Source organism: Talpa europaea, assembly GCF_964194135.1.
Source record: "Talpa europaea genome assembly, chromosome: 15".
In the NCBI taxonomy this organism is placed as follows: Eukaryota; Metazoa; Chordata; class Mammalia; order Eulipotyphla; family Talpidae; genus Talpa; species Talpa europaea.
This window is the reverse complement of record NC_140083.1, coordinates 61,532,820-61,558,960: the sequence shown is the minus strand read 5'-3', so window position 1 is coordinate 61,558,960 and position 26,141 is coordinate 61,532,820. Positions and strand designations below refer to the sequence as shown.

The 26,141-nt window shown below is 45.1% G+C and overlaps 1 protein-coding gene across 1 annotated transcript in view; it reads right to left on the bottom strand.

Moving 5' to 3' along the window:
* GRIN2B (glutamate ionotropic receptor NMDA type subunit 2B) overlaps positions 1-25,773 on the bottom strand; it is a gene marked incomplete at both ends in the record, with an annotated part of 307,788 nt that extends 282,015 nt beyond the window's left edge. Inside the window, one exon of the mRNA XM_084256211.1 lies at positions 25,363-25,773. Coding sequence (XP_084112337.1) covers positions 25,363-25,773 — 411 coding nt within the window. The remainder of the gene's footprint in view (positions 1-25,362) is intronic.
* Positions 25,774-26,141: the final 368 nt, after the last annotated feature.

The following is a 26,141-nucleotide window of genomic DNA, read 5'->3' as shown; positions in this document are numbered from 1 at the left end:
GAAAAGTCATCTTCTTTAGTGAGTAATACCCAGGTCAAAGCTCTGACTTTATTAAAAGGACCAGTACAACTCATTTAATGAACACCAAAACATTTCCATAATAGCAAATCTGCCCATGGAGGAGTTTTTCCATTATATAGGAATCACATGATCTTTATATACTTGAATCTTTTTTTTTTAAGATTTATTTATTTATGCATACAAGAACCAGAGTATAGGCCAGAGATGCAGGGGTGGGTGAGAGGACTCACCAGAGACAGAGTGGGAAGCAGAACAGGGAGACCGGCTGAAATACACTGCTGAGGGGAGCAGCAGGCAAGACAGGAGAGGTCTGTCACGCCATGTGGGTAGCTCCTTGCCGGCTAGGTATTGAACCCGCACTGCAGAGGCTGTGGACAGCCTCACAGACTATGCTTAGTCCCTTGCACCACCAGGGAGGCCCTATACTTGAATATTGCAGAATGAACTATAATGTTTTTCTCCCCCCAGCCAGAGACAGAACGAGTTTGTTCTGGAAGGAAGGAGCACCCCACTTGTAACTCAGGTGATGAGGTGTGTCTCACTTCATCTCCACAAAGCTATCATGCCACCGCAGTGCCCTGTGCACTGCTCTATTTCACCCTGTGCCTGGCAGTTCTGCCCCATTGCACCCCTCTCTATCTCTCTATCTCTGAAACATGTTCATTTGTAAGAGTCCAGGCATTCTAGAAACATACAGCTGGAAGAAAACTCAAGGTCAAGCTCACTGGAAAGAGAAAAGGAAAAAAAACAGCAGAATAAGAAAGACAAAGATTCCAGGGCAGAGAAAAGTACCTTGGACACCGATGCACATGAGCGAGCGGCAGTGATTGAATGTACAGGTAAAAGCGAAATCTGCTCTGGAGTCAAAGATGCCTGGTTCAAATCCCAGCTGTCCCTCTTTCCTGCTGTGCATCCTGCATAACCACTTAATAGCTCTTGGTCTTGGGTTTTCTCCTGTATAAAATGGGGGTAGTGATATCTACCTCCTGGGTTAATAGTAAAGTCAAAATGACATTAATGTGGGGCCTCCCCCGGTAGCGCAGCGGTTGAGCACCGGACTGCGAAGCTGCCTGCAGCCTCTGCAGTGCCGGTTCGATCCCCGGCTGCAGTGCGGGTCCCACATGGCGTGCAGACCTCTCCTGCCGTGCCTGCTGCTCCCCTCCGCAGTGCACTTCATCAGTCTACCTGTTCTGCTCCCTGCTCTGGCTCTGGTGAATTCTCTCACCCTCCTACGCTTTTGACTGTCACCCAGTGCTTGCGTAAATAAATAAATTAATCTTAAAAAAATGACATTAATGTAATATAACTAATATAACACAAATAATATAGTCAGATGTAATAAAATACAAAAGCACTCAGCAAAATCATTTAAAAGTAATCATCTGTCATAAAGCACACAGACGCCCACAAAACAAGGGCAACAGACGGGGTGAGAGAAAAGAAGTGGCCAGTGAGAGCAAATGGCTCCAGGAGCAGTTTGCCATTTACCACAGGAACAGCAAAGCCTCCCCAGCTCGGGCAGGCCCTTCCACCTTTGGTATGTCCAAACATCACAGAGTATTTCTTTATTGATTTGATTTTTAAATAAGGCTGCCTGGCTGATTTTTATCTCCCACATGCTACATCTGCTGTTTTTTATCTTCCCTCCCTGAATCTTGGAATTGCTTGTCCTATCCATCTTTCACACATTTCTAAAAAGTAAGTGTATGAACATCTCTGTCAGCTTGATTCTGCAGGGGCCAGAAGCAGGGAGGAAAGGAAAACTATTGCACACTGTGGGGATGACATAATGCCCTATATCCATGCATTATACTTAGTAATCAGACTTCTTTTCTCTTTATTAATAAGTGTGGGGGCAGCACGAGATAACCGGGCTTCCACGAGATGACATAATGTTAACTTAAAACAAAGAAACACATGGTTTTTCTGAGCCTACGCAGCCTGGTCGTGAGCACATGCAAAGTAACTGCTGGTGCTTCTGTGTGTGTGTGTGAACACAGAAAGTGAGCTGGGGAGCCCCAGATGATACAAGTCACATCATAAATGATGAATGAAAAAAATTTAAAAAATAAATAAATGACGAATGAAATGACTTGTCCGGGAGCTCAGAGCATCCCACAGAGTCAGAATCCCAATGTGGGACGTGCTACTCGGATATGTCCTCTTTCCTCTACATCACAACCAGAAAGCTGTGTCCAGATTTGATTTTTTCAGATTATTGATGAATATGTCACACAGGACAGATATAAGAGGCTCACTCAAGTCAAGACTGAGTCCATCGATCACGCCCCTCCAGGCCCCCAAGCCTCATCAGTCAGCCACTAAAGGAGATGATGATGATGGCCCACAGCACCTCAGCCCATACTCTGTGCTGCGCTTCAGTTTCTCTCAGAGAAATAGGACGTGAGCAGAGGCCCCCACTTGTCCGACTGCAGACCAACAGTTCAGGGAATGCACCTGGATCCACAGCTCTTAGAAGTAATTTTCTTGGTAACACTGCCTCTAGCAATAATATCTACACCAGTGCTTCCCAAACACTGGATCAGTGACAGCCCATGATAAAGTTATCATAGGCCCACAGAGAAATGAGAAAAATAAGAACAATACTGTGGCTGTTGATACAGTTCAATGTCTTCAATTTAAAGGACTGTCCTTTATTCTCAGATGATGTATTTCTTAGTTCTGTTTTCTGAGTTTAGCTCTCCTTTCTTTAAAAAAAAAAAAATGTGGTCTAGAGTTGTGAAAATATATCTAATTGGGAAAATAAAGATTCACTAAGCTATGTCACGCCACTCCCACCAACATCATTATGAAATAATGAGGCTATAAATCGAGAATTCTGGAAACCGCTCCCCTAAGCCACGGGCTTGGGAGGTTGTGTGGCTGGAACCCCTGAGGGCCCCACTGAGACTGAAGCTGGGCGGCAGGAACGGAGGCTCGGACAGGGCTCCGTTACTGTGATGGGCACGGGACTTCGGGAACTTTGTAAAACCCACGTCCAACAGGATATGCTACCCAGACATCTTGAGAAACTCAGACACATGATTTTCTTTGTGGTTGGGATTTTTGTTCCTCCCTATTCACTTTTATTTTTTACATTTAAATAATGTGGGTGGGAAACCCTCTACTAAATGCCAGCATCTCCACCTGCAGTTATCATATGATTTGTTTTTCCTAGCCCTCTGAGGCAAGCCTTTCAAGGGCTAGGGGCAACCAGATCTTAGTTAGTCAAATTTGGTCCTCCTTGCCATTTTCTCCTTTAGCGAAGCACTCTGTGCATTACTGTTGATTAAAATCCCATTTATGTCCATCTATTTCTCCAACTTCACTACTGTACTCTTAGTGATTTATTTCAGATCTAACACAGAATGGATGCTCCATTGTATTTATGGAATAAGTTAATCCTAGACCACATTTCAAGGAGCTACATAAAATAATTCAGCAAAATTATCAAGATGAAATTTTTTGTCAAAGTGAACCTAAAAGAGAAGCTAACTTTTACAGTTCATTGTGGAACAAGGGTGAAATTCTTGTCTATAAAAGTGATGGCCTTTCACCAGCAAAAATAATTAAAAGAATTATAATGAGCTAATGCATAGAAAGTTCTTACACACAGCAAGTGTTCCATAAATGCTAATCTTCTTCTCTTTCCAATTCTCTCCTGATAAGTTTCTAGTAGAAATGCCAGGGTGACTTCTTTTTCTTTTTTTTTTTTTAGGAAATCTACTACATTGTGTCACAACATGACTTGAAAAAAAATGATAGTATCAACCCTCAGCCAAGAGAAACACCTTAAAAACACCATTTCATCATTTATGGTATACTTCAGAATATACACATACACACACTTCCATCAGATATGGCTGACCGATGAGTATAATCTACCAATCAACTGTGTGCACATAAAATGTGTCAAGGGAGCATTCACATTTGATCCAGTTTAAAACTTTTTCCATTTATTTAAGCCTAATCAAATCAAAAACTTCTTCAAAGTGAAGATTAAATATGCTTTTTTTCCCTCTTAAAATGCTTGCACCTTCAGGCTTTCACAGTATATTCAATCAGTGAGACAGGACTTTTAGGAATATAAGGAAAGCTTCCAGGAAGTAAGCACCATGTAATGCAAGAACACCTGGTAGCTGATAAATATTAAATACACAAAAGACATCGATTCAGCCTAAAAACACCAACATCCCAAGAGTCACACACAATTATTATGTCTGATTTTGAGTGAGGCATTTCACAAAAATAATATGTATGAGCTACAGCAAATCTATCAAAATCTTACCATTTGCTAAGTCCAACACAACTCGGATCTTCATAATTTGTTTGTAACAAATCCTGAAATCTCTCTGAAATGTGTCAGGCTATATTGGCACACATTTCTCATTCTGTTTGTGCCTATGGATTCTATTTACACAGCCCAGCGTAAAATGATGCCTACTATCCACTTTAAAGCCAATGTTATCAAAATACATCCTAGCCTACATTCAACAACTCTGGAGTAGGCCAAAAACCTAGTACATTTTCTCCTCATTATCACCTCAGTCAGCATCCCTTGCCAGGATCTGGCTAGGAGGCCTATATCTGACAAAGCTTAATGAAGTGTTAATGAAGGGAAAATGTCCCAGCCCGTTCTGGGCTCTGTTCAGAGCAGGTTTAACTGTACCCTGGTAAAAAATCTTGAATAGTGGCTGTTTTTCCCCCCAAGAGAGGACACAGAAGGCCAGAGAGAGCAGCCCTGGGTTTGCCATGCTTTGCTTGATGATGCTTGTCTTTATTTTAAAATTCCTTTATCCATACATCCCCCATCTTATTTACCTCCCCAATCTACCTGATATGTCTGGGTTCTTAGTCTAACATTTAGACCTAATATAGCTAGTTAATCCTAGACCACATTCCAAGGAGCTACATAAAATAATTCAACAAAATTATCAAGTGGGGGCCTCTGCTCACATCTTCACAGCTTCTTTTTTCTTTCCTATAAGTAACTTCTTCATCTTTTCCAGTCCCACCAGAGCTCTTCACTCAACTTAAATCTCCCCAGTCAAATTCTACCAGGAATTCCCATGGCCAACGTCTGCATTCCTGTATTCCCTGTCTTGGCCTGACATGAGAGATCACCTGTTGCAGTGAACATTCTTCAGTCTGGTTTGTGTGGTTCTCTTCTCCTGTAGGTATAACTTGAGGGCCCAGAGACCTAGACTCTACTTGGAGATATGTCATTTATAACTTCTTGGACTTCAAAATATCCTGGATCTTCTTGGAGTCTGAGAATAGTTCTCTTCATTTTTCAGAGAGACCATTAAAGCTCTATTTCCCACCTATATCAAATTAATGTATCACATCAAGACAAAGTACATAAATTCTGAAAAGTGTAAAACATTATAAAATGTAAAATCAGCCGGTATATATTATATTACTCTCCAACCGCATACACTATGGGGTTTCTTCCTGATCTTTCTCCTATATTTTCTCTCTTCTTTCTTTCTGGAAGCTTCCCTTCAGTATGCATCCCCAGTTTCACGCAAATTGCCATACAGACTTGAGTTCTTTTAAGTATTACAGAGAGAGGGATGCTTCAAGATGAGAAGCGAAAGGGATAATCTCAGGAAACCATTTTTGGAAAAGAAGGAAGATCTCTGTGCAGCCTGTAGGGAGTTGGGAAACACCCATTTCTGAAGCATTCTTTGTTTACTGAAGACATTCCACCAGATAGAATCGACATGCCCAGATCTGCTTCCTTTCTGCAGGCATATGATTATCATAAATTCATGCAACGCCCAATATACGGTCCACAGCCAGTGCAAAAAGTCATTCAGTGATATTTACTTTCCTCAATTTCTGATGATTCATTAATGTATTTTAATTGATCTCTGACCATATTGAATGTAGATAACACAAGAACTAAGGTTAAAAAAAAAAAGACATTTCCTTCCTCTCCATCTTAATTTCAATTTTCCCTTGTCCCTCACCTCTAGTCAGGAGAGGGGAGAGAGAGACAGCAATTCATTATATCATACAGTTTGTTGGACTGTGAATCACCAGACAGGACTGGTGTCTGTTGAGTTAAAGTCCTACCAGAGACTGACCTGGTAATCTGGAAAATTAGACCAACCCCAGGATAGAAATGGAATGTGGCCTCAGGGAAGTCACTTAATCTTTCCTGGGCACAGCGTCCTCTACCATGAAATCAGGCCACTGTACTAGCAGCTGAGATCCTGCCCCGGCCAGATAACCGATCACCCAGACTTTTTTTTTTTAAGATTTATTTATTTTTTATACATACATACATACATATATACATACAAGCACTGGGTACAGTCAGAAGCACGGGAGGGTGAGAGAATTCACCAGAGCCAGAGAGGGAAACACAGACCGACGAAATACACTGCTGAGGGCAGCAGCAGGCGCAGCAGCAGAGGTCTGCGCGCCATGTGGGACCCTCACCCGGCGGCCGGGAATGAACCAGCGCTGCAGAGGCTGCGGGCAGCTTTGCAGCCCAGCACTCAACTGCTGCACCACTAGGGGAGGCCCGGATCACCCAGACTTCTGCAGCGGGGTGAGGACTGAGATGGGATAAGAACAGGGTGCCCCTTCTCAGGAATTCCCTTTCTTTTCTTTACCACATGTAAAGAGCTACATCTTCCTCTGTGCAACCCTCTGCATACCACACATCAGTATCTGTCAGGAAAGATGCAGTAAAAACTCATAATTTGACATGTTTTCAAGTTCTGCCACTTTCCCTCATTTTCATTTCCTTTCTTTACTTTAAATTGACCAATGCTGATTCCTACCCCATACAATCGTCCACTTCTCCTTTAATCAACATCTTCCTCTCTTAGACATCATATCAGACATTTCTAGAATGGACTATCTGCCTGACTCTGGGGATCACTGCGGTAACTTTTTTATGATGGCCTCCTGGATCTTTGAATCTTCTTCATCTTAATTCCTTGCCTGTTTTCCTTCTGTGAAGCATTCAGCAAGTTACAAATTCCAATTCCTTCACTTTGCAGTTTGGAAAAGGGTGACTAAGAGAGATGGAGGGACTTGATCAAACTCTCTGGCTGCTTAGAAAGCAAGGTTGAGAAGCAGGCCTTCTGATTTTACAGCTCAGTCCAGGCTGTTCCTGTTCTAATCCAACTGACACTAGTATTTCCATTCATCCCATTAAGGGAAACAGAAGGAAAATATAGTGCCAGCTCCCAAAATGAGCAGGACCCACTGTCCTGCCCCCACCTACTATCCTGCCTCTACAATCTTAAAATGATTATTTTTTTCAATTAGTCCCACTCTCTCTCCTCCCGTTTCAGATTTTGGTGACATGTGCCTCCCATTTATATAATCCTAGCAGCGTGTAATTGCCGGTTGTGGTTTTTTTTCAGTTCTCTGACAAATGAGATTAAATCATCTATAGATTCTTGATAGCTGCACCCCACCTCAGACCAACCCTTCTCCTCATTTCAAGTGTGTCTGCTCATTCAATCCAATGGCACCATGATCTAGCTCAGCCAGTTGTTAGGACCTATGTGAAAAAGTAATTAAATCATTTCTGTAATTATTCTCTCATGCTTATAAATAATTGAGGGTTGTACATTCTCTCGGAAGCCGTGAAGGGCCCAGGGACAGTGACGGATGGGTGGAAATGGAGAAGAAAATTTGCCTTTGGAAGGAAGTGTTCCAGGGGTGGGTGATAAAGGAGAAAGCCACATGGGAAACAGGTTGGGTGGGGAAAGTGGAAAAAGAAGCCCCAAGCAGGGAAGAGAAACCCATGCTCTGGGAGGTGGGTGAGGAGCGACCTTCTAGGGACATTGGCAAAAACAAAAGTAATGATGGGATGATTAAAAACAGTGAAAAAGGCAAAAGAGGAAAGTGAGGCATGTAGGCAGAGGGAGGTTGATAAGAAGGTCCTTGTTTCACAGCTAAGGAAACGGAGGCACAGAAATGTTCCATAACTAGGCAGAGGCCACAGAACATATCAGGAAAGGAAGTCAGAATGATGTTACTACTGATGTCTCCTATCAGTAAGTTGCCACTGATCCAGCCACAGTCCCTCAGCCAGACACCACTGGGGCCAAGGGTGCGAACCCAACAGTGGCCGCAGAGATCACCTCTGCCGAGAAACAGAAGAGAGTTAACATCATCAGGATGCTGCAGACACAGGACGGATGTCCTTAGTCGGCCCCATTCAACACCAAATTCTAACCAACTGAACCAACCTGCCACAGACTATGAAACGGGTGCCCCACAACTCCAAAAGTCAAGCGCAGACCACCTGGGAACTTCTAACTATGCCAGGTGCAAAGGTAGGCCATTGAGGACTGGGCGCTGACAGAATGAAGCATAACAGGCTGCCCGGAGCACGCCAAGCATAGTCATGTGGGAGAGTGGGTCACGGGAGACAGGGGCGGGGACAAGGAGAGAGAAGGACAGAGAAACTGGAACCAGCAATGAGGCAACGAGAAGCAGGGAGAAGAGAGAAAGGAGGACGGAGAGGAGGAAGAAAAGGGGTCAGGATTTGAGTCTCGCCATGGGGCGAAGAAGGGGGCTCAGAGTTCTTGGGGTAGAAAACAGGATCAAGGCCTCCCTAGAGTGTGGGAAGCTAACAGGGTCTGGAAATCCTCATGATCTATCGCGTCATGTGGGCTTCCCACTTGCACTTGCTTTGCTCGATCCTTCCCAGGAGCGTGGCCCGCGTAGCCCTCACGCTCTCCAAGACTCCGTGCACATTCTGTGCTGCCCCCTGCTCTCCTGGGGACACCAACACACTTCCTGGCAGGCGTCATTCAGTGGTTTTGTTTTCAGCAGGGTCTCCCAGGAAGCCCACCCTCATGCTAGGACAGAACAGGCTCCCTGTGAATGGAATGATTTGTGGGGGTCAGGAAAGTAATTTATGTTTTAAATATTAATTTCCGGGCCTCCCTGGTGGCGCAGGCGGTTGAGCGCCGCACTGTGAAGCTGTCCGCAACCTCTGCAGTGCCGGTTCGATCCCGGCCAGCCGGCGAGAATTCTACATGGTGCGGCAGACCTCTCCTGTCTCGCCCGCTGCTCCCCTCAGCAGTGTATTTCATCAGTCTGCCTGTTCTGTTCCCTGCTCTGTCTCTGGTGAATCCTCTCACCCTCCCAGGCATCTGGCCTGTACCCCGGTTTTTGTATATATAAATAGATAGATAGATAGATAGATAGATAGATAGATAGATAGATAGATAGATAGATAAATAATATTATCCCCCATGGTCTTTTCCCTTATAGTATTTGGGAATACACACACTCCCACTAATAGACAAGTGGTCTGTGTCTATCCTCACAGGGACTTTGTTCTATCGACTGCTTCCCAGTGTGAAATGATATGGGGGCCTGTAAAGAGGACACACTGGGGGTAACCTGGAGGCCAGATCCAGGACTGAATTGCATAGAGCTTCTTGGGGAGCTTCCACCAGGGGACAGCGTGGGAAACTGAAGCAGGAGCCGGGGCATCTAAGCAGCCAGGAGGCAGAAAAGGGACACTGGGTGACAACAGAAGTGACAGTTATCAAAGAGACAAGAGGATCGTGGGAGAAGGGATTAAAATAATGATGACAAATACCTTCTTTTCCAAAGATAGGATGACGAAGTAGCCGTGCCTGCTATTTGGGTGTCCCAGAAATACAGGAATGTACCTGCTCGGGCCCGAATGTTGCCTCCCAGCAAACAAGAAACCAGCTGGATATTTGCAACTCTGAACAGTGTCAGAGGCCCCTATTCTTCTGACAGTTTCCCTAGAGAATTAAAGAGAACACAGGAGTAGAATTCTCCAAAGGAAGAGTCAGGATCCTCTCCTAGAACTCGGAGCAAGTAAATTTGGGTTCCAGGTCTCCTGTCTGCTTAGGAGACTAGTTTTCATAAAAATCACCGAACTCTTGGCCTCCCTGGTGGCAGAAGGGGTTAAGCAGAGCACTATGAAGCAATCCACAGTCTCTGCAGCACAAGTTCGATCCTGGCCGGCCAGGGAGAAACCACATGGCACAGCAGACCTCTCCTGTCTCGCCCGCTGCTCCCCTCAAAGTATATTTCAGTCAGTCTGCCTGTTCTGTTCCCCACTCTGTCTCTGGTGGGTCCTCTCACCACCCACATCTTTGACCTGTACCCCAGCTCTTGTATGCAGAAATAAATCTTTTAAAAAAAATCACTGAACTCTTCCCCAAGCACTGAAATGATACTGGTACTACTCAAGATGTTCTTGACTTTCATTGACCAGGGAGACATCCCCCTGGGTACAGAGACAGATGGGAGAATGTCTGGACTCCCAAAGTCACATGACTTTTCTCATAAAATGAGCCTCCAATTTAGTCTCAGAGGACAACAGTGATAGAGACCAAGGCAGTCACAAAAAAAAAATATCCCTGCTTCTTAGCTCTTTCTGGTATGGATGGGGTAGATGTCTCCAGGGAAATGGTGTGGCAGGCAGGCAGGATGGGAACTGGGACTCTCATTGTTACCTTTTCCCTACCCTGCCAAGCAACCCTGGCAGGTCCTGCTGCTCAGCGTATGCCCCTATTTGGCCTAAGAAAAGCCTCTCTGACCTACATGCTTGCAACTGGAGCTACTGCTTTTGGACAAGTCCAGCTAATGTTGGCCTGAGAGGTCAGCTCCTCACTCTGCTCCCGCCTGGGAATTGTGTGCCCATACTTCCTGCCCAAGCTCCTTTATCTCTTGGCTCCAACTCCAAGAAACTGACCTTCTTTCCCACTTACACTATCAGCTTCAGCTTCCAGAACCATCTACTCAGACTAAAAGACCCTCTGCAACATCCGTTCCAGGCAAATGGCCAGTCGGGCCAAGGGGAAGAGAATCATCCACAGGATCAGATGTTCGAGATGAAAAGAACTTGCAAAACATCTCATTTAATCCCACCTTGCAATGCAGGCCCTTATCCAGGAACATATGGCCAGCGCCCATCTGACTTAAAAGCATCTATCAGTACCGGCAAATATGGAGTGTATGTGCATGCTCTGTGCGCCCTGAGCTCTGATTCACCAGGGGAGGAGGTGAACAGCTCTTTCTTTGAAAAGGGCTTACAACTGGGAGGTAAATCTGTCTCTTACACACGTTTCCTGAGCACACTTGGACATCTGCTCATCCCCCCGGATGCAGATACATTTCCTATACTTGAATGCCACTCTTGCACATCAACTGGCCTCTGATCAAAGGGGAAATTAACACAGAATAGGTGCTAAAGGCCCAGCAAAAAGAGGAGTACAGGAAGATGCTGGCAGCCACGGCCACTGAGGTCACCACTGGGGACTACCTCTAGGAATGTGTAAGTACTGGAGCCTGAGGTAATAGCAGTTGCAGCTGATTCTCTAGGATTCTTGAGGAAAAGTAGGAGGAGACAGTTCACTCGTTAACCTATAGTCATCCTGGGCAGTGAGGCAAAGATCGATTCCTTCTGTGTCCACTGCCGAGGTGAACTCTTGGATGGGGGACATCCGATTTCACTATCACTTGCCACACAGAGAGCTAGAAAATGGCATCTCCCAATCCTAGAAATGTCACTGAAGAATTTGATGTGATGTGGAAGTCAAAGCTGGGGCATCCAACTGGAAGTGTCCTGGGCGTGGGGTTGTGAGGTCCACTTAAGATTTTGAGTTTGACAGGGATTGAAAAGGAAAAGCAGTCCCCCCTGACTGCCCTTTCCCTCCGAATACTCTTTCTCTTTCTACTTCTTGGCTCTCACGCCATGCGCTCCTCGCCTTCAAGGCTGTCCTCTTGCTTTGAATGTTTGGGTTCTAATAGGATGGACTGGGAGAGGGAGAGGTCAACTCTGCCCAAGGCTAACTGGCGCCTGTCGGGATGGCTTGGATGGTCCCCTCCCGGCTGAGCTAGATGTCCCAGAAGACCAAGTAAATGAAAGTGCTTGAGACCAAGTGTGGCCGACTCCTGAGGACCACGGCTTCACTGCCAGCCCGGAGAGCCTTCTCGTTTCCACTACTAGAGGTTGGCCATGGGCCAGTTACTTTCCTTTCTGATTCTGTTTTTCCTGTTAAAAAAAAAAAAAAAAAAAAACAAGAAGGAAAAAATCCTACTACCTAATCCTAGGGCTTCTCTGAAGTTGGCTGGCTGAGTGCAGGGAAGGCGCCCCCTCATGTGAAGTGTGGCACTAACGTGGAGCAGACACTGGGTTTTCTGAAGAGGGCACAGAACGAAACTGACTTCTGAAACTGCAGATTCTAGCCCACCCAGGGCTCTTACAAACCATGGGAAATTTCCAGAATTCAAAGTACACCCAAAAGAGCATGTGCATCAATTCTAGACCAAGACACTGAACAGCCACACTCCAACTGCAAGTCAGCGACAAGAGGATGGTGGAACCTGACGTGAGAGGGCTGAGCTTCACCACCACCAGTTCCATTACCTCTCCTGAGCCTGTTCCTCATCCCCTGTAGCTTCTTTGCAACTTTCTTCAACTTCTTCTTCCTCCTCCTTAATGATCATGCAGCAGCCACATGAATGCACTGCACTGGGGACCATTAAAAGGAAACTCAAGTGAGAGCTCCTCATCCAACATGTTTTATAACCTCAACAACAGGCCAGATGCTGTTCGTCAGTGGTTCCCAAACCTGGCTGTATTTCAGAACCCCTTGGTGGAAGCTTATGAACACAGCCATTACCAAACCTATTAAATCAGAATCCTTGGGTATGGGACTAAAGAAACTGTATTTTCTTCACAATAATAATAAAACTTTAAAACTCCTCTGTTGTTTCTCAGCTCCATTAGCTTGTGAACTACTACTACACCTTGTACAAGTAAACCACAGACACTGGTAGGCACCTTTTCCTCCTCCCTGTTTCTTGACTCTCATTCCAGCCATGCCCAGCTTTGGTTATGCAGCACTTTATTTTTTGAGAATTTACTCAAATTTAAAACTTTTGAGACTGTTTGCTCTTGCATGGGCAATGAGAACCCTGAAAAGGTGAGAGAATGACAGCTGGAAGGGCTGGAGGGAGCAGGAGGGACGATGCAGACAGTGGATCTCTGAAGGCAAAGGCTGTGAGAATGCAGAGTGAAGACAGGAAGAGTAGGAAGTGGGTGGGCAGGGACAGCATGAGGAAACCATAGTGCTGCCTGACTGTCCATGAAGTCCGTTGTCTTAGCAACAGGATGCTGAAAGTTTGAAGGCTACTGCCCCCTCCAACTCTGGGCAACATGTTGCTAAGGCAACAGAACACATCTAAGATACATGGGGGCAGGCCATGAGAACTCAGGGGCAGGCCAGGTCTCCCCAGTTCAGAGAAGGCCACACCAACGGGCTATGCTATTATGCCACCTCCCGCTCCCAATGCCAATGCCCCTCACCCCAGCTGCTCCATTCCCCGGCGTTCTTTTCTCAAGGTTACTACTCCCATTCAGAAAAAGATGAAATGATATCAGACAGCAAATAGGTCCAGAAACTGGCCATGAGACATGGGTCCATGGGAACACCAAGGACTCAAGAGGAGAGGCAGCTAACTAGCACAGCCAATCATGGCCTGCTGACATCCCACAGTGCTTGGCTAATTTGTTTGCAAATTTGTAAACAAATGTTATGAAGACAACAAAACAAAAATATCTATATAATCTATGGATGTAGCAAAAGAAGATGATGCTGATTCAAAAGGGACTTGTATTTCCACATGACTAGAAATGAACACAGCAGCCATCTATTCAAAAGCAGATGTGCACCTGCTAGAGTAATGAGTCCTTTAAAAGTGATTTCCTTTTACCTCTGAATATCTAGCTCTTTAGGTTGCTGTGTGTTAACCCAATGACAAGAGATGGGGAAAAAACACAGATTACAGAAGTCACATAACATGGCAAAGTCATGCAAGATTTGACAGACGGAGCCCATGGTCCCAAGGAACAAGTTTCATCCATTCTATGCACTGCTTCCATCTGAAGAGATGCGAAGTCAGCTTACACTGACTTTCTATCACTCCTTCCTTACACCTCCTACAGTGAACTGAAAGGCTTCCAACTCTCTGCCCAGAATCATCTCTGACCTCAGAGCAACTTGCAGACATCCTTTGTGCTTTGCCCCACTCTCCACCACCTCCCTGCCCTACCACACATACAGCTATTCACTTTATAAACTCATAAACAAAAAAAAAAAATGTACCTACTTCAAGGCCTTCACACCTGCTGTTCAATCCCTTAAAATGCTCCTCAGATTGTCACACCTCTTGGTCTTTCTCATCATACAAATCTCAAGTGCTGCCTCCTCCGAGACCTTTCCTGAGAACCCTTCCTAAAATAGCCCACAATCCCCCTTCCTGCCATCTTCATGAACACATTTACTACTACCTACAATAAAGTTGTTTATTTGGCATCTGCTTATCATCAGTCACTGCACTACAAGGACCTGTCTCTCTTACTGACAATTTATTCAGGACCTTGACCGGTTCCTGACATAGGCGATGCTGAATACATATACTTTGAATGAATGAATAAGTAACTGAGAAAGGACATTGTTTGATACAGGAAGTTTGCAAATCTCCTGCTAACACCTTTGGAAACGTAATTGCATTGATTACATTTAGTTGGTGATACCTGCTGATTAGCATGTCGTATGAATTGCATATGTCTACCTTTCAAAACTTTTTAAAAGAGGCTTTATTTTTTTTTTGCTCCCTTCTTGAAAGACAGCTAATAAAGTCAAGATTATCACTCGCACTCAACTACCTTGCATGAGCAAAGTTTTACTTTGCTACCTCTGACTCCACACCTCGCTGGAGGCTGCCCTTGACCATCTGCTAGAAACGCAATGGACACAAGTGTTGTAATTTTAGATGTGGGTGCCAAGTAGCTGATGGCTGGTCTCTGGCAGATGCGAAGAAGGGATGGGTGATGGAGATAGCAACCTAGAGAGAAATTAGGACTGTATTTGCCAGTAACCAGATATTAATCCTAGTATCCATTTTCATTTGGGCTTAAAGTACTTTTCTCTTAATGGCAACTGACATCTGCTGTATTGAAATAATTAATTCATGCATACATTTAATAAACATGTCTTAAGGGCTTATTAGCTGCCAACCTATAGGTTGGGTCCTGGGGATACAAAAATAAAAAGGACACATTCTCTGCCCTTATGAAGCTTGCTGTCTAGCTGCACAGATGGGAAGTTTAAAAAAAAAATATATATATATATATTAGTTACAGTTGTGATTAGGACTCTGAAAAGTGGAAGGATGAAAGGGGATAAAGGGAAGAGAAATAGAGTTTTGGTTAAGCTACAGAAAAAGAAAAACCTGCCGGTGTGGGGATCTGAAATTGGGAGGATGGCCGAGATGCAATGCACCATCCTGGGTGCTGGAAGGATGATGCCAGCGACCATCTTTGGAAAGATTCACACACGAGCCTGCACACAAAGCAAAGAAGCCAGAGCGAGGAGAGAAGTGCAGACAGGCAAGTACTTGAGCCAAAAAACAAAGTTCACTGCCCTATGGTTTCATCGAGGGCCTCAGCAGCACCCAGATGCTTCACTGGCTCTGCACAGGCCCGACCGGGTGCTGAGCTGTCAGCGCTCTCAAAGTGCAGGTCCATTTAGCACAGAGCTGGGTGTGTTCACATCACACTGTGGATGGCCTGGGTTTCTGTTTCCATCATGCTCCTTACTCACTCACTTATTCAATAGAAACTTACTAAATACCTCTCAGAGACCCACTCTTACTGATTCCTACTATTTGTCAGGCCTTTTCTAAGCACTGTTAATAACTTTACTTAATAACCTTAAGAAGTAGGGTCTATTTTCTCACTGTCTTACAGATGAAGAAAGTAAAGCTCAGAGAAGTTAAGCAATTTGCCATGTGTCAAACAGTAAATGATGTAGCTGGAAAATAAACTGGGTGGTGATACCCCAGAGGTCCTCCTCCTAACAATGGTGTATGTGCTGCTTTCCAAATGCTTCCAGAGAAGTGACCACATTTTTGGTGGCCTCAAAACAATAGGAATTTATTTTCACGCAGTGCTGGAGACCAGAGGTCTGAAGTCAAGGTATGGCAGGATCACTTTCCCTCTGAAGAATCTTGGTCTCTTCCAGCTTCTGCTGGCTTGCCTGTCTTGTGGCTGAATAACTCCAGTCTCTGCCTCTCATCTGTGGTCTCTGTATCTTGGTGTCTATGTCTTCTCCTCTTCTATGTCTTCTAAGGACATTTCTCATTGAGTTAAGGCCCACACAGCTAATCCAAGATGATCTAAATCCAAGATGAAATCCTTATTATAGATGCAAAAACTTTTTCCACATAGGGGCACATTAGAGAGATTCCAGGAATTAGGACATGGACATCGACATCTCTTTGGGGAACTGTTGTTCATGCCGCTCCAGTGTGTGTAGAAAGTGAGTGCACAGTTTAACGAGTGTTCATTGTTTATTTTTTTTTTGAAGATTTATTTATGTAGGGCCTCCTCTGGTGGCATAGCAGTTGAGCGCTGGGCTGCGAAGCTGCCTGCAGCCTCTGCAGTGCCAGTTCGATCCCCGGCCACCGGCGAGGGTCCCACATGGCGCGCAGACCTCTCCTGCTGTGCCAGCTGCTCCCCTCAGCAGTGTGCTTCGTCGGTCTGCCTGTTCTGTTCCCTGCTTTGGCTCTGGTGAATTCTCTCACCCTCCCGCGCTTCTGACTGTACCCAGTGCTTGTATAAATAAATAAATAAATCTTAAAAAAAATTTATTTATTTATGTATATAAGAACTGGGGTACAGGCCAGAGGTGCGGGGGGTGAGAGGATTCACCAGAGACAGAGTGGGGAACCAATTATTCATTGTTTAATGAAAGTTAGCTGGTGCTAGGTATCAGGCATTAACGGCATATTCTGGGAATACAAACCTTAGTATAGTGTGATCTGGACCCACAATGAACCCATTCGGTAGCAAGGGAGACAGATAAGTAAATACAGTTACCAGAAAAGCATAAACAGGGCACCAGTGGAAGCAAAAATGAGAGTGAATTCTGGGAAGATGAGAGTCAGGAAAGGTTTGCAGAAGGATTGCCATGACTTGAAAAGTGGGCTAGTGTTTCTGGGGAGCAGGAGGAAGAGGTGGTCCACACAAGGGCACAGAGATGAGCCAGGGCCAGGACCACACATGGAGTTGTGACTCATTTAGTGTAACTACACATTACAGTTTGTGGGCAGGGAAAAGAAGAGAAAATCCCGGAGAAGTGCCAGGAACAGATCAAGAAAGTGGTCTTATTCCGGGCAGCATTTTAAGGCAAGTGTAGCATCAGATTTGAGTTTCTAAAGAATCGTACAGGTTTGCTGCTATGTGATCAGCACTACATCATGGCAGGGATGGAGGGCAGGGAACCCATGGCAAGACTGTCATATTGTTTGCATAACGTAGTGAAGGGCAGAGAGGTCTGGGATGACTCCCAGATTGGGTAAGTGCTCCCTTTTTTGAGCCCCCTGTTCCAAAATGGCCATCTTGCCTCGCTTCTCTTATCCAGTCATCTTCCCAGCTCCTTTAACATCTCCAGCCCCTCAGAAGACCCTTCAAAGGGTGGTATCCCCTAAGGCATTGTCCTTGACCCACTTCTCTCCCCTACCCACTTGTTCATTCTGAACCATCTTGTCTACCCTCTTAATTTCAACTCCCCTTTCATTGCTAAGAAAGTTCCTATCTCCTCCACTGCTGGTCCAAATCATTCTCTTTACCTCCAGTCTCAAATCCAACTGCTTACTAAACATTCCCACACAAATGACACACCTATGTCTTAAATTGTACTCATTCATAACCCCACTCTCCCCAAATCTCTGACGAATCCAATTACTCTTGTCATTACAAATTTTTAGACTAGAACTAAAAGGGTCAGCAGTGTTCCATGCTGCAGAAGGTCATGCACAATTTGATAAGGCCATCAGATTTGGCATTTTGTAGAAAGTAGAAGATTGAGGAAGTAAAAACAGCCACTTTCAAACCACCCTAGAAGGAGCTAGACTGTGAAAAGAAGGGGGAAGAAAGATGTAGTCAAGGGAAATTTGTGTTTGTTTGTCTGTTTATTAACATTAGAGTGATGTGGGCATGTTCATGGACCATGGTGTCAGCATACAAAAGGGAAAAGTTGCACAGTGACATTTAGAAAAGACTACTCTTGACCACTCTTTTTTTCCCCAAAGATTTATTTATGCATACAAGAACTGGGGCACAGACCAGAGGTTGGAGGGTGAGAGGACTCACTAGAGACAAAACAGGAAACAGAACAGGCAGATCTACTGAAATACACTGCTGAGGGAAGCAGTGGGTGAGACAGGAGAGGTCTGCTGTGCCATGTGGGCCACCTCCCTGACTGGGGATCGAACTCGTGCTGCTGCAGTGGCTGCGGATAGCTTCATAGTGCTGCATCTTAACCCCTTGCACCACCAGGGAGGCCCCTCTTGACCACTCTTGACCACACATATTGTGGGAGACTGAACATGGCTGGTCTCCAGGTTTAAGTGTCAGTAGGGTAAGTGCAACTGTACATATATACATATGTACACACACACACACACTACCCAGTCATTATGACATTCAACCCCCCCTTCAATACATTTCCAAACATCTCCTGAGAACCACTAAGAAGGAGACAAGATGCCAGCAAGGAGGAATAAATTGATAATTAAGTGAAAAGAGAAAATAACTGATGAGTCAAGATCCTAGCTCGGGAGGACATGAGTGAAAACGAGACCTGGGACACAAATGCAGGGCTTGGTGTGAAGCAGGAGGAACAACCGGAGAGAAATACCTGCAGAATCCCATGGAATGTGGTGGGATTCTCCACTGTCACTTCCTTTGAGAGAGGCCAACTGCGAGGAACCCCAAGCCCCTGACCCCAGTCCTTGCTCCCTTCCCACCTCCACTAGACAGCTTCCAACCCCCAGTGACATTGGGGCTTGTGAGATAAAGGATGCAAACATTTCCTGATATAATATTCACCTCCCACACCTTTTCCTTCTTTAATTTGGGGATGGGCAGGATGCCTAGAGTTAGGACCAGCTCACGACCATGGGGAAAATGCCAAGAGAATCCCATAAATCAGCCCTGACATCACCGTGTCACTGAACTGCCCTTTCACACCCTGTCTCTGGGCACCTTGCTCTGAGGCAGCAATAACAACCTATTTGTTTAACCCCACGAGAAAATCATGACCTAGAGACCTTGGGCTAAATGGTTAACCTCGCTGATCTACAATTTCCTCACTATAAAGTGGAGACAAAATACACACCTCATAAATTCAGTGAAAGAATGAAATGAAATAACATGTCAGGTCACAGCTTTGCAGATATAAATGATCAGCCAAGGTCAGTTATCCTTCTTATTGTAACCTCATTACAACTCACACTAATGTGGGTGTCCTTTGTCCCTCTAAAACAGACTTCCTCAGTGTGTTGACCAGGAGTTTCAAAAAGCACCCAAAAAAGCTTTAAAGTCAGACACAGTTGAATTCAGGCCTCAGTCCCTCTGTTTCCAACTGTGTGACTTTGGCTAAGCTACAAAAACTTTCTCTTATTGAGTTTCCCCATCAACCAAAAAGAAATGACTTATTTCATAGGACTATACACAAATTCCTATCAGGCCTGCTAGCTGAGCTTTCACCTCCTTGCCTTTCCCACCTCTGTCTGTTCACTTTCCTCATCCAAAGTGAAGTATTCTGCCCTTGAAGTAATCTGTCCCAAGGGAAACCATATGACAAACAACTTTAAGTAAGGTAAAAAATTAATAGACACCAAAAGTCAGGGAAGACACAGAGAATAGGTTATGAAGAGCACAACAGCATGGTTTCAAGATTATTCCAGTTTTGGAATCTGCATGAACACGTGGAGGGCAGGCATCTATTTAATGCTGGGACATCCACTCTCCAAACACTGCCATCAGGAGGATGCCATAAGTAAGGAGGGAGACAGGAGGGGGCGAGCAAGAGAAGTTGGGGCCAAGAAGAAAAAGGACCATCTTTGAAATCTTGGCCCCTGTTGGATTCCAAATAGTGGCTACAGAAAATGAGAGTGCTAGTCAAAGCACCAACTCTCAACTGAGTGCTGTAGAAAACAGAGAATCACAGCAACTGATTTCAGAGTAAGAATACCTTTGCATGATCTTTAATGGGGAACAAGATTTGGAGCAGTAGCTTCAACTACTGTGTTTCACTTCTGATCAAGTCTTCTTTTCCAGAAACTGCACCCTGAGGTCACCCTGTTCTCATCCATTCTTGCAGCTTCGGGGACTAGATCTTGTGTCCTCTTGCCTGTTCCTGCTATAACTTCTGTATTTCCTTCCTACCTCCAGCCCAAGCCACTTTCATTGATCCTAATGCCAGGGACAAAATAGCTGCCAGTGACTCTTTCATTCCCTGTCACCTCTCTTTATGTCCCTCACCTAAAGTGTCTGTTTGCACAGGACTTTTCCAAATGCTTTACTTCCTTTTTTAAAAATGTTGCTGAGTAGGTGGGGCAGAAAGAAATTTAACTCTCATAAACTCATGTAGCCTAAGTGATTCGCTCACCCACATTTCCAAAGCTCATGAGAATGGAAACTTTTTAAACTCAAGACTTAATAACTCTTAGTTCTGTGAAGCAGAATTGTATAAATAGAAAGCACAGGTTCAAATTCAGGACTTCTGGGATTGGAACCCCATCTTCATTGCTCACCCACTGTGATACCCTGAGGTTAGTTACTCAACCTCTCTGAGCAAACCTGAAAACCTAAGAAAGATTTCAGCCAATCAGCAAAGAAACCTAGAAATAACTGAAAATTCATCTCGCTTTAGTTCATTATTTGGAGGCAGACGGGCATCCTAAATTCAGGATCTCAGGGAGAATAAAAGCAATTATAACGAAGCAAAATAAAATAGACGCTTTACACTCAGGTGGGGAACTGCCAAAAATCACCTCATACATTTTTAAACGGTCTCTGTTACTATTCTAAAGAGTCTTCTGTTACCAGTGCTCAGTGGCTCAGCAGTTCTTTCTTAGTCAGAGCTTCTCTATAACCACAGGCCCTTTACGGCTTCCACACGGCTGTGTCACTGAAGACTCTCAGCAAGGCCAGAGCTCCCACCCATCCATACTTCAGAGCCATTCCCCCAAGGTATTGACCTCTCGGTTGGTCTCCAGGCCGAAAGCATCTCTACCAGCGGCCAGGCCAACATTCAATTCCCTCTCTCTCATGCACCACAAACCTTGTACCCTTCATCAAGCTGCTCCCTACGACCTTCAGCTTAGCCGACTGAATGCCATGCTGGACACAGAGTGAGGTATTAGGAGGGGCTATCTCATTGAGTCCCCAAAAAACGTCATCATGGACAAGGGACAACAGGTATTTCTGCCCCGGTTATACAGGCAAGGAGCCAGGGTCTAGATGAAGTGGTCGGAGCACATGCAGATTCCCCACAGCAAAGAAGGGGTAGTTAAAACCATCTCTGGAGCTCTTTCTGGTGGTGCAAGTGGTTAAGAAGCAGCACTATGAAGCTATCTGCCGAAACTGCAGCACGGGTTCAATCCCCAGCCACAGAGGTGACCCACATGGCACAGCAGACCTCTCCTGTCTCGCCCGCTGCTCCCCTCAGCAGTGTATTTCAGTCAAGCTGCCTGTTCTGCTCCCCACTCTGTCTCTGGTGAATCCTCTCACCTCCCCCACACACACACCCCTCTGGCCTGTACCGCAGCTCTTTTATGCATAATTTTTAAAAAAATTAAAAAAAAAAAAATAAAGCCATCTCTGCCTTCAAACTCAGAGTTTTTCCCAGCTCTACTCCAGCAGCTGCCATGCTCCTTTCTACTACCCTTATCAGGGGCATTCCCTCCTTGGGACAGCAGAGCACTAATTAACGTATGTACTGATTAATTAGCATCCTCAAAAAAAAGTGAGCACAAGCTATCTGACCAGATGCTGAATTCATGTCTCTTTATTTTTATCAGAAGTCTCTATCCCCGCACTAACTTTCTTCCATCACAAACTCCCTGAATCAGGGACTTTGTCCCTATAATGCAATCCTTCGCAAGGACACTTAGTAAGTGGATTTTATTTGTAAAACATACACAAAAAAAACCAACTAAGTTAAAACAGAGGGGCAATTGCCTATCTTACCTCCCCCCTACTTAGAAGGGGAAGCAAAATGGAGGGTTTATTCATCCTTCTCTGGGGAGCAGGTGTCCCTTAAAAACGATGCCTCGAATGCAGGGCAACTTATTTCGAAGATGCTCTGCCTCAGCTCCACTTGGAAATGTTTTGTCCTATTGCCCCATAGTTGATTCATCCTTGTCAAACTCAGCGCCCTCATTCTATGCTTGTAAAATATAGTCACGGAACTTAAAAATAAACATCTATTTTTAAAAAACTGGCCTTTAGAATTTGAAGTGTTTTATTTTTAAAACTTGCCCCAAAAGCTTATTTCTCTGCGGTCTGGGGGATTCTTCATTTGCCTTCATGCAAATCCTTTAAGCCTCAAAAGTTCCTCTGCACAGGTCTGGGGGTCCCGGCACTGCCTCTCAAAGCCCCAGGGGCCCCTGATACTTTTCCTCTGCAGCCACCAGCCACCCACCAGCACATCATCTCACCACCCCGACTGAGCCTTCAAATCTCCAGCTTCTGTGTGTTTCCAGGAGCTCTTTCCTCCTGTTTCCTCCTCCTACCCACCTCTTAGAAACTTGTTTTCAAGTGAAAAGTCAGATTTTAGGCTATTTTAGGAAATTCTGTAAAACTATTGGTCCATCTCTGTTTTCTGATGGATAGAGAAAAAGATGGACTACTTGGGTGTCACAGCAAGGGATGGAGAGGAGACAGAAAAAGCAGAGGAGCATCTCCTCACAGTGACTAGCAAGAACCCACCTCACTGGCTTCCTCCCTCCCTTCACTCCAGGAACTGTGGCACATCTCATGGCTTCAGGAAGCCTCTCCACGAAGCCGATTCCAGGATGGCCACCATGACCAAGTGACGGATTCTTTCCAGTAGGACAATACCCAGCACAATGCTCTATACCAGAAGAGAAAGTAAAGTGGCAGGTACGGGAGACTTTAACCAGCATCCACGGACTTGAGAGGCAACACAGCACGTGGCCTCTGCAGCCCCAGCAAGCAAAAGCAAGTCCCGCTTGCCACTTACTGGCTCCATCATTTTGGACATATTACTTAATCTCTCTGAGCCTCCATTTCCCCATCTATAAAATGGAGACAAATAATGAGACTTAGCTCCCTGAGTTGTTAAGAATTTAAAATGAGGGTGCAGCAGGGGTTAAGTTTCAGCACTATCAAACTATCACCAGTCACTGCACCATGAGTTCGATACCTGGCCAGGGAGCTGACCCACATGGCGCAGCAGACCTCTCCTGTCTAGCCTGCTGCTTCCCTCAGCAGTGTGTTTCAGTAGCTCCTCCTGTTCTGCTCCCTACTCTGTCTCTGGTGAATACTCTCACCCCCCACACCTCTGACCTACACCCCAGCTCTTATATGCATAAATAAAACAAAACTTTAACAAAAAAAGTTTAAAATGAGATAACGTGTGGGTAGCAAGAATGCCCAGCATACAATCAACACACTCCCAACAGCTAGGATGCATAAGAGTACAAGAGCCTAGTCTATCCCCTCGGTCTGTATTTTCCTTCCTCTTGTCATCATCCTATTATGCTTTTATAGGAGACCTCACAGAAGCATCAACCAGTTCAGCCAAGAAACTTGTCCTGGGGCAAGGTAATGTTGAAATAACAAGGGTAACACAAAAACCCACATAAACAATACACACACACACGTGTGTATTCCACCTGTTAGGCTGTCAAAATACATAAACATTTATGATTGAAAAATTTGGCTCGTTTAGTATGGTGTCCTTTCAGTGTAAGATTGTGCCCTGAAACCATCACTGCTAACATATGATATATTTTTCTAGGAACAGTGATGTTTCAAGAAACTACTGGAAGCAATACTCAGTGGGTTTTCAATAGGTCCTCTACATTTTCCACGCTGCCTAAGATTATCCCTCTGCCCTAAGGAGCGTGGGCCACACGTGCCAGCATTTTTTCTAAGCTCTCCCCCTGCATCCATGTGAAATACTACCTTCCTCAGATGATACTGAAGTTCCTCCACTTAGTACTTTCCTCTTGACCTTTCCTGGGTGGAATAGAGGAAGCTCCAGGACAGACGCTAGTCATCTCTGCCTGCGGCCGACAGATGGCGATAGTGATCACATATGGTTATTTTCTCCAGCCAAGCCCTGCACTGAGATGGGGCTCAACTGGCCAAAGAACAGGCTTGCGCTGTCTGTGCTAGGTTTTGAGGTGTTGACAAATATCATTAACCCCACAGCGTGTCTTTTAAGTAGGAAACGAAAGGTGATTTTGGAAGTGATGATAACAAGCACAAGATGACAACGCAAAGGTAGAGACAATTTTAAAAGCCCAAGTGATGAAAAAAATAAATGTGCACTTGTTGTGAAATGAATCATTCGAAGGACAATACCCATGTGAGAAGTGCTGTAGCTAAGCAGTGAGCAATAACCAATAAAGCAAGGGAATAACAACTCAATAAGTGAAAACAGCAAAAACAAAACACAGCCACAAACAAAACACTCAGCAGTTAGAGAACAAGCATCAATGTCAGACAGTAATTAATTTGTCATATGGCAATTAACCTAACATTAATGTAGGAGAGGCGAGGATTGATTTGAGGGCTTAAAGCAGTGGATCTCAGCCATAATTGCACACTAGAATCCCCTGGGGAGCTTTTAAGACTCCCAAAGGCGGGGCCAGACATCAAAATCTCAGGGGGTGGGACCCAGGCATGTAGCACTGAAAGCCCTTCAGGTGATTCTGAGGTGCAACCAGTAGTTAGGGACTGTGGCCTCCAAATCGACATGGGGAAAATGCAGTTGCTGCTGGCTCCTTGGATTAAAATCCACTCAGATATGCAGATCCATGGGAGAAGAACATGGACACCTTAGCAAAAAGTAAATCCCTATGACATTAGCATCTTCAAAGAAAGAAATTATCTGCCTTATGGGATTTTTCTTTTTATATTCTTGACACTCAAAAGGTAGGCAGGGAGGAAGCGTGGACTACTAGGGAGAGCACACCTTCACGTTTGGAAGCAACTATTCATAGACACATTTGAAGAAAAATATGTCACAGAGCTACAAGCTTCAACATCTCTTAAGTCATTTCAGGAAATCCATTCTCAAGCAAATAGACACGCAAATACCAGCATCTCCCTCTCCTTTTCCACTCCAAGCAATTAGACTGATTCCTGCTCTTCCTTCCAGTGACCTTCCACCTTTCACAATCAAGTTTTTCAATAAAACAAATGGAGCATTTATTTCTCAAATGCACCCCTCAGGCTGTTCTCACCGCAGCCCCCCTTTTTACCTTGTCTGCCATGATCATAGAGGAGCCCCCATGGATGCCCAGGATGGGGGTGAGAGTCTGGGCGGAAATGAAGTCAAGAATCTGGGCGATGGCTTCCTGGTCTGTGTCATCGGCAAACACCACCCCCTGGATCTTCCGGTCAGACATGAGATCGCAGATGCGGGTGATGATGCTCTTTGGGTCGGTCTCATTCATGGCGACCAGCTCCACGCGGGGCACCACAGAGAGATGGTGGAAGTCATCTTTCTCGTGGGCATCCTTGATGGCCACCTCGTCGGATGTGCCCACGAGGATGACAGCAATGCCAATGCTGGGGGCACTCTTCTGAGAGCGAGCTCTGCTGCCTGATACGGCCAGGACAGCCAACACCAACCAGAACTTGGGAGAACAGCACTCTGCTCTGAGCTTCATCTTCAACTCGTCGACTCCCTGAGAAAACACAAAGAGAGAGAAGGTCATGGATGAACCATACTACGTCACCTATGTATGAAGGCGGGCCCCTGCGAGCCCAGGATTACTGACCCACAGTTGCCGCTGATAAAACCCAACTTGAACCTTCTATTCTAGTCTCCCGTTGCTCATGTTGGCTTTGCAGAGTAAGAAGGAAAAAAATCTTTCGAGAGCATCAAAAATCCTTGAGCAAGACAGTAAAAGATGCCTTGCTAAAGCCACAGCAGCAAACAGACAGAGACAAACGAGGGAACAGTTGCAGCAGGTGTAGGCTTGTGAAGGATGCCAAGGCAGGGGTCTAAAAAGAGGGGGTCTTGCTGTTGCTGAGT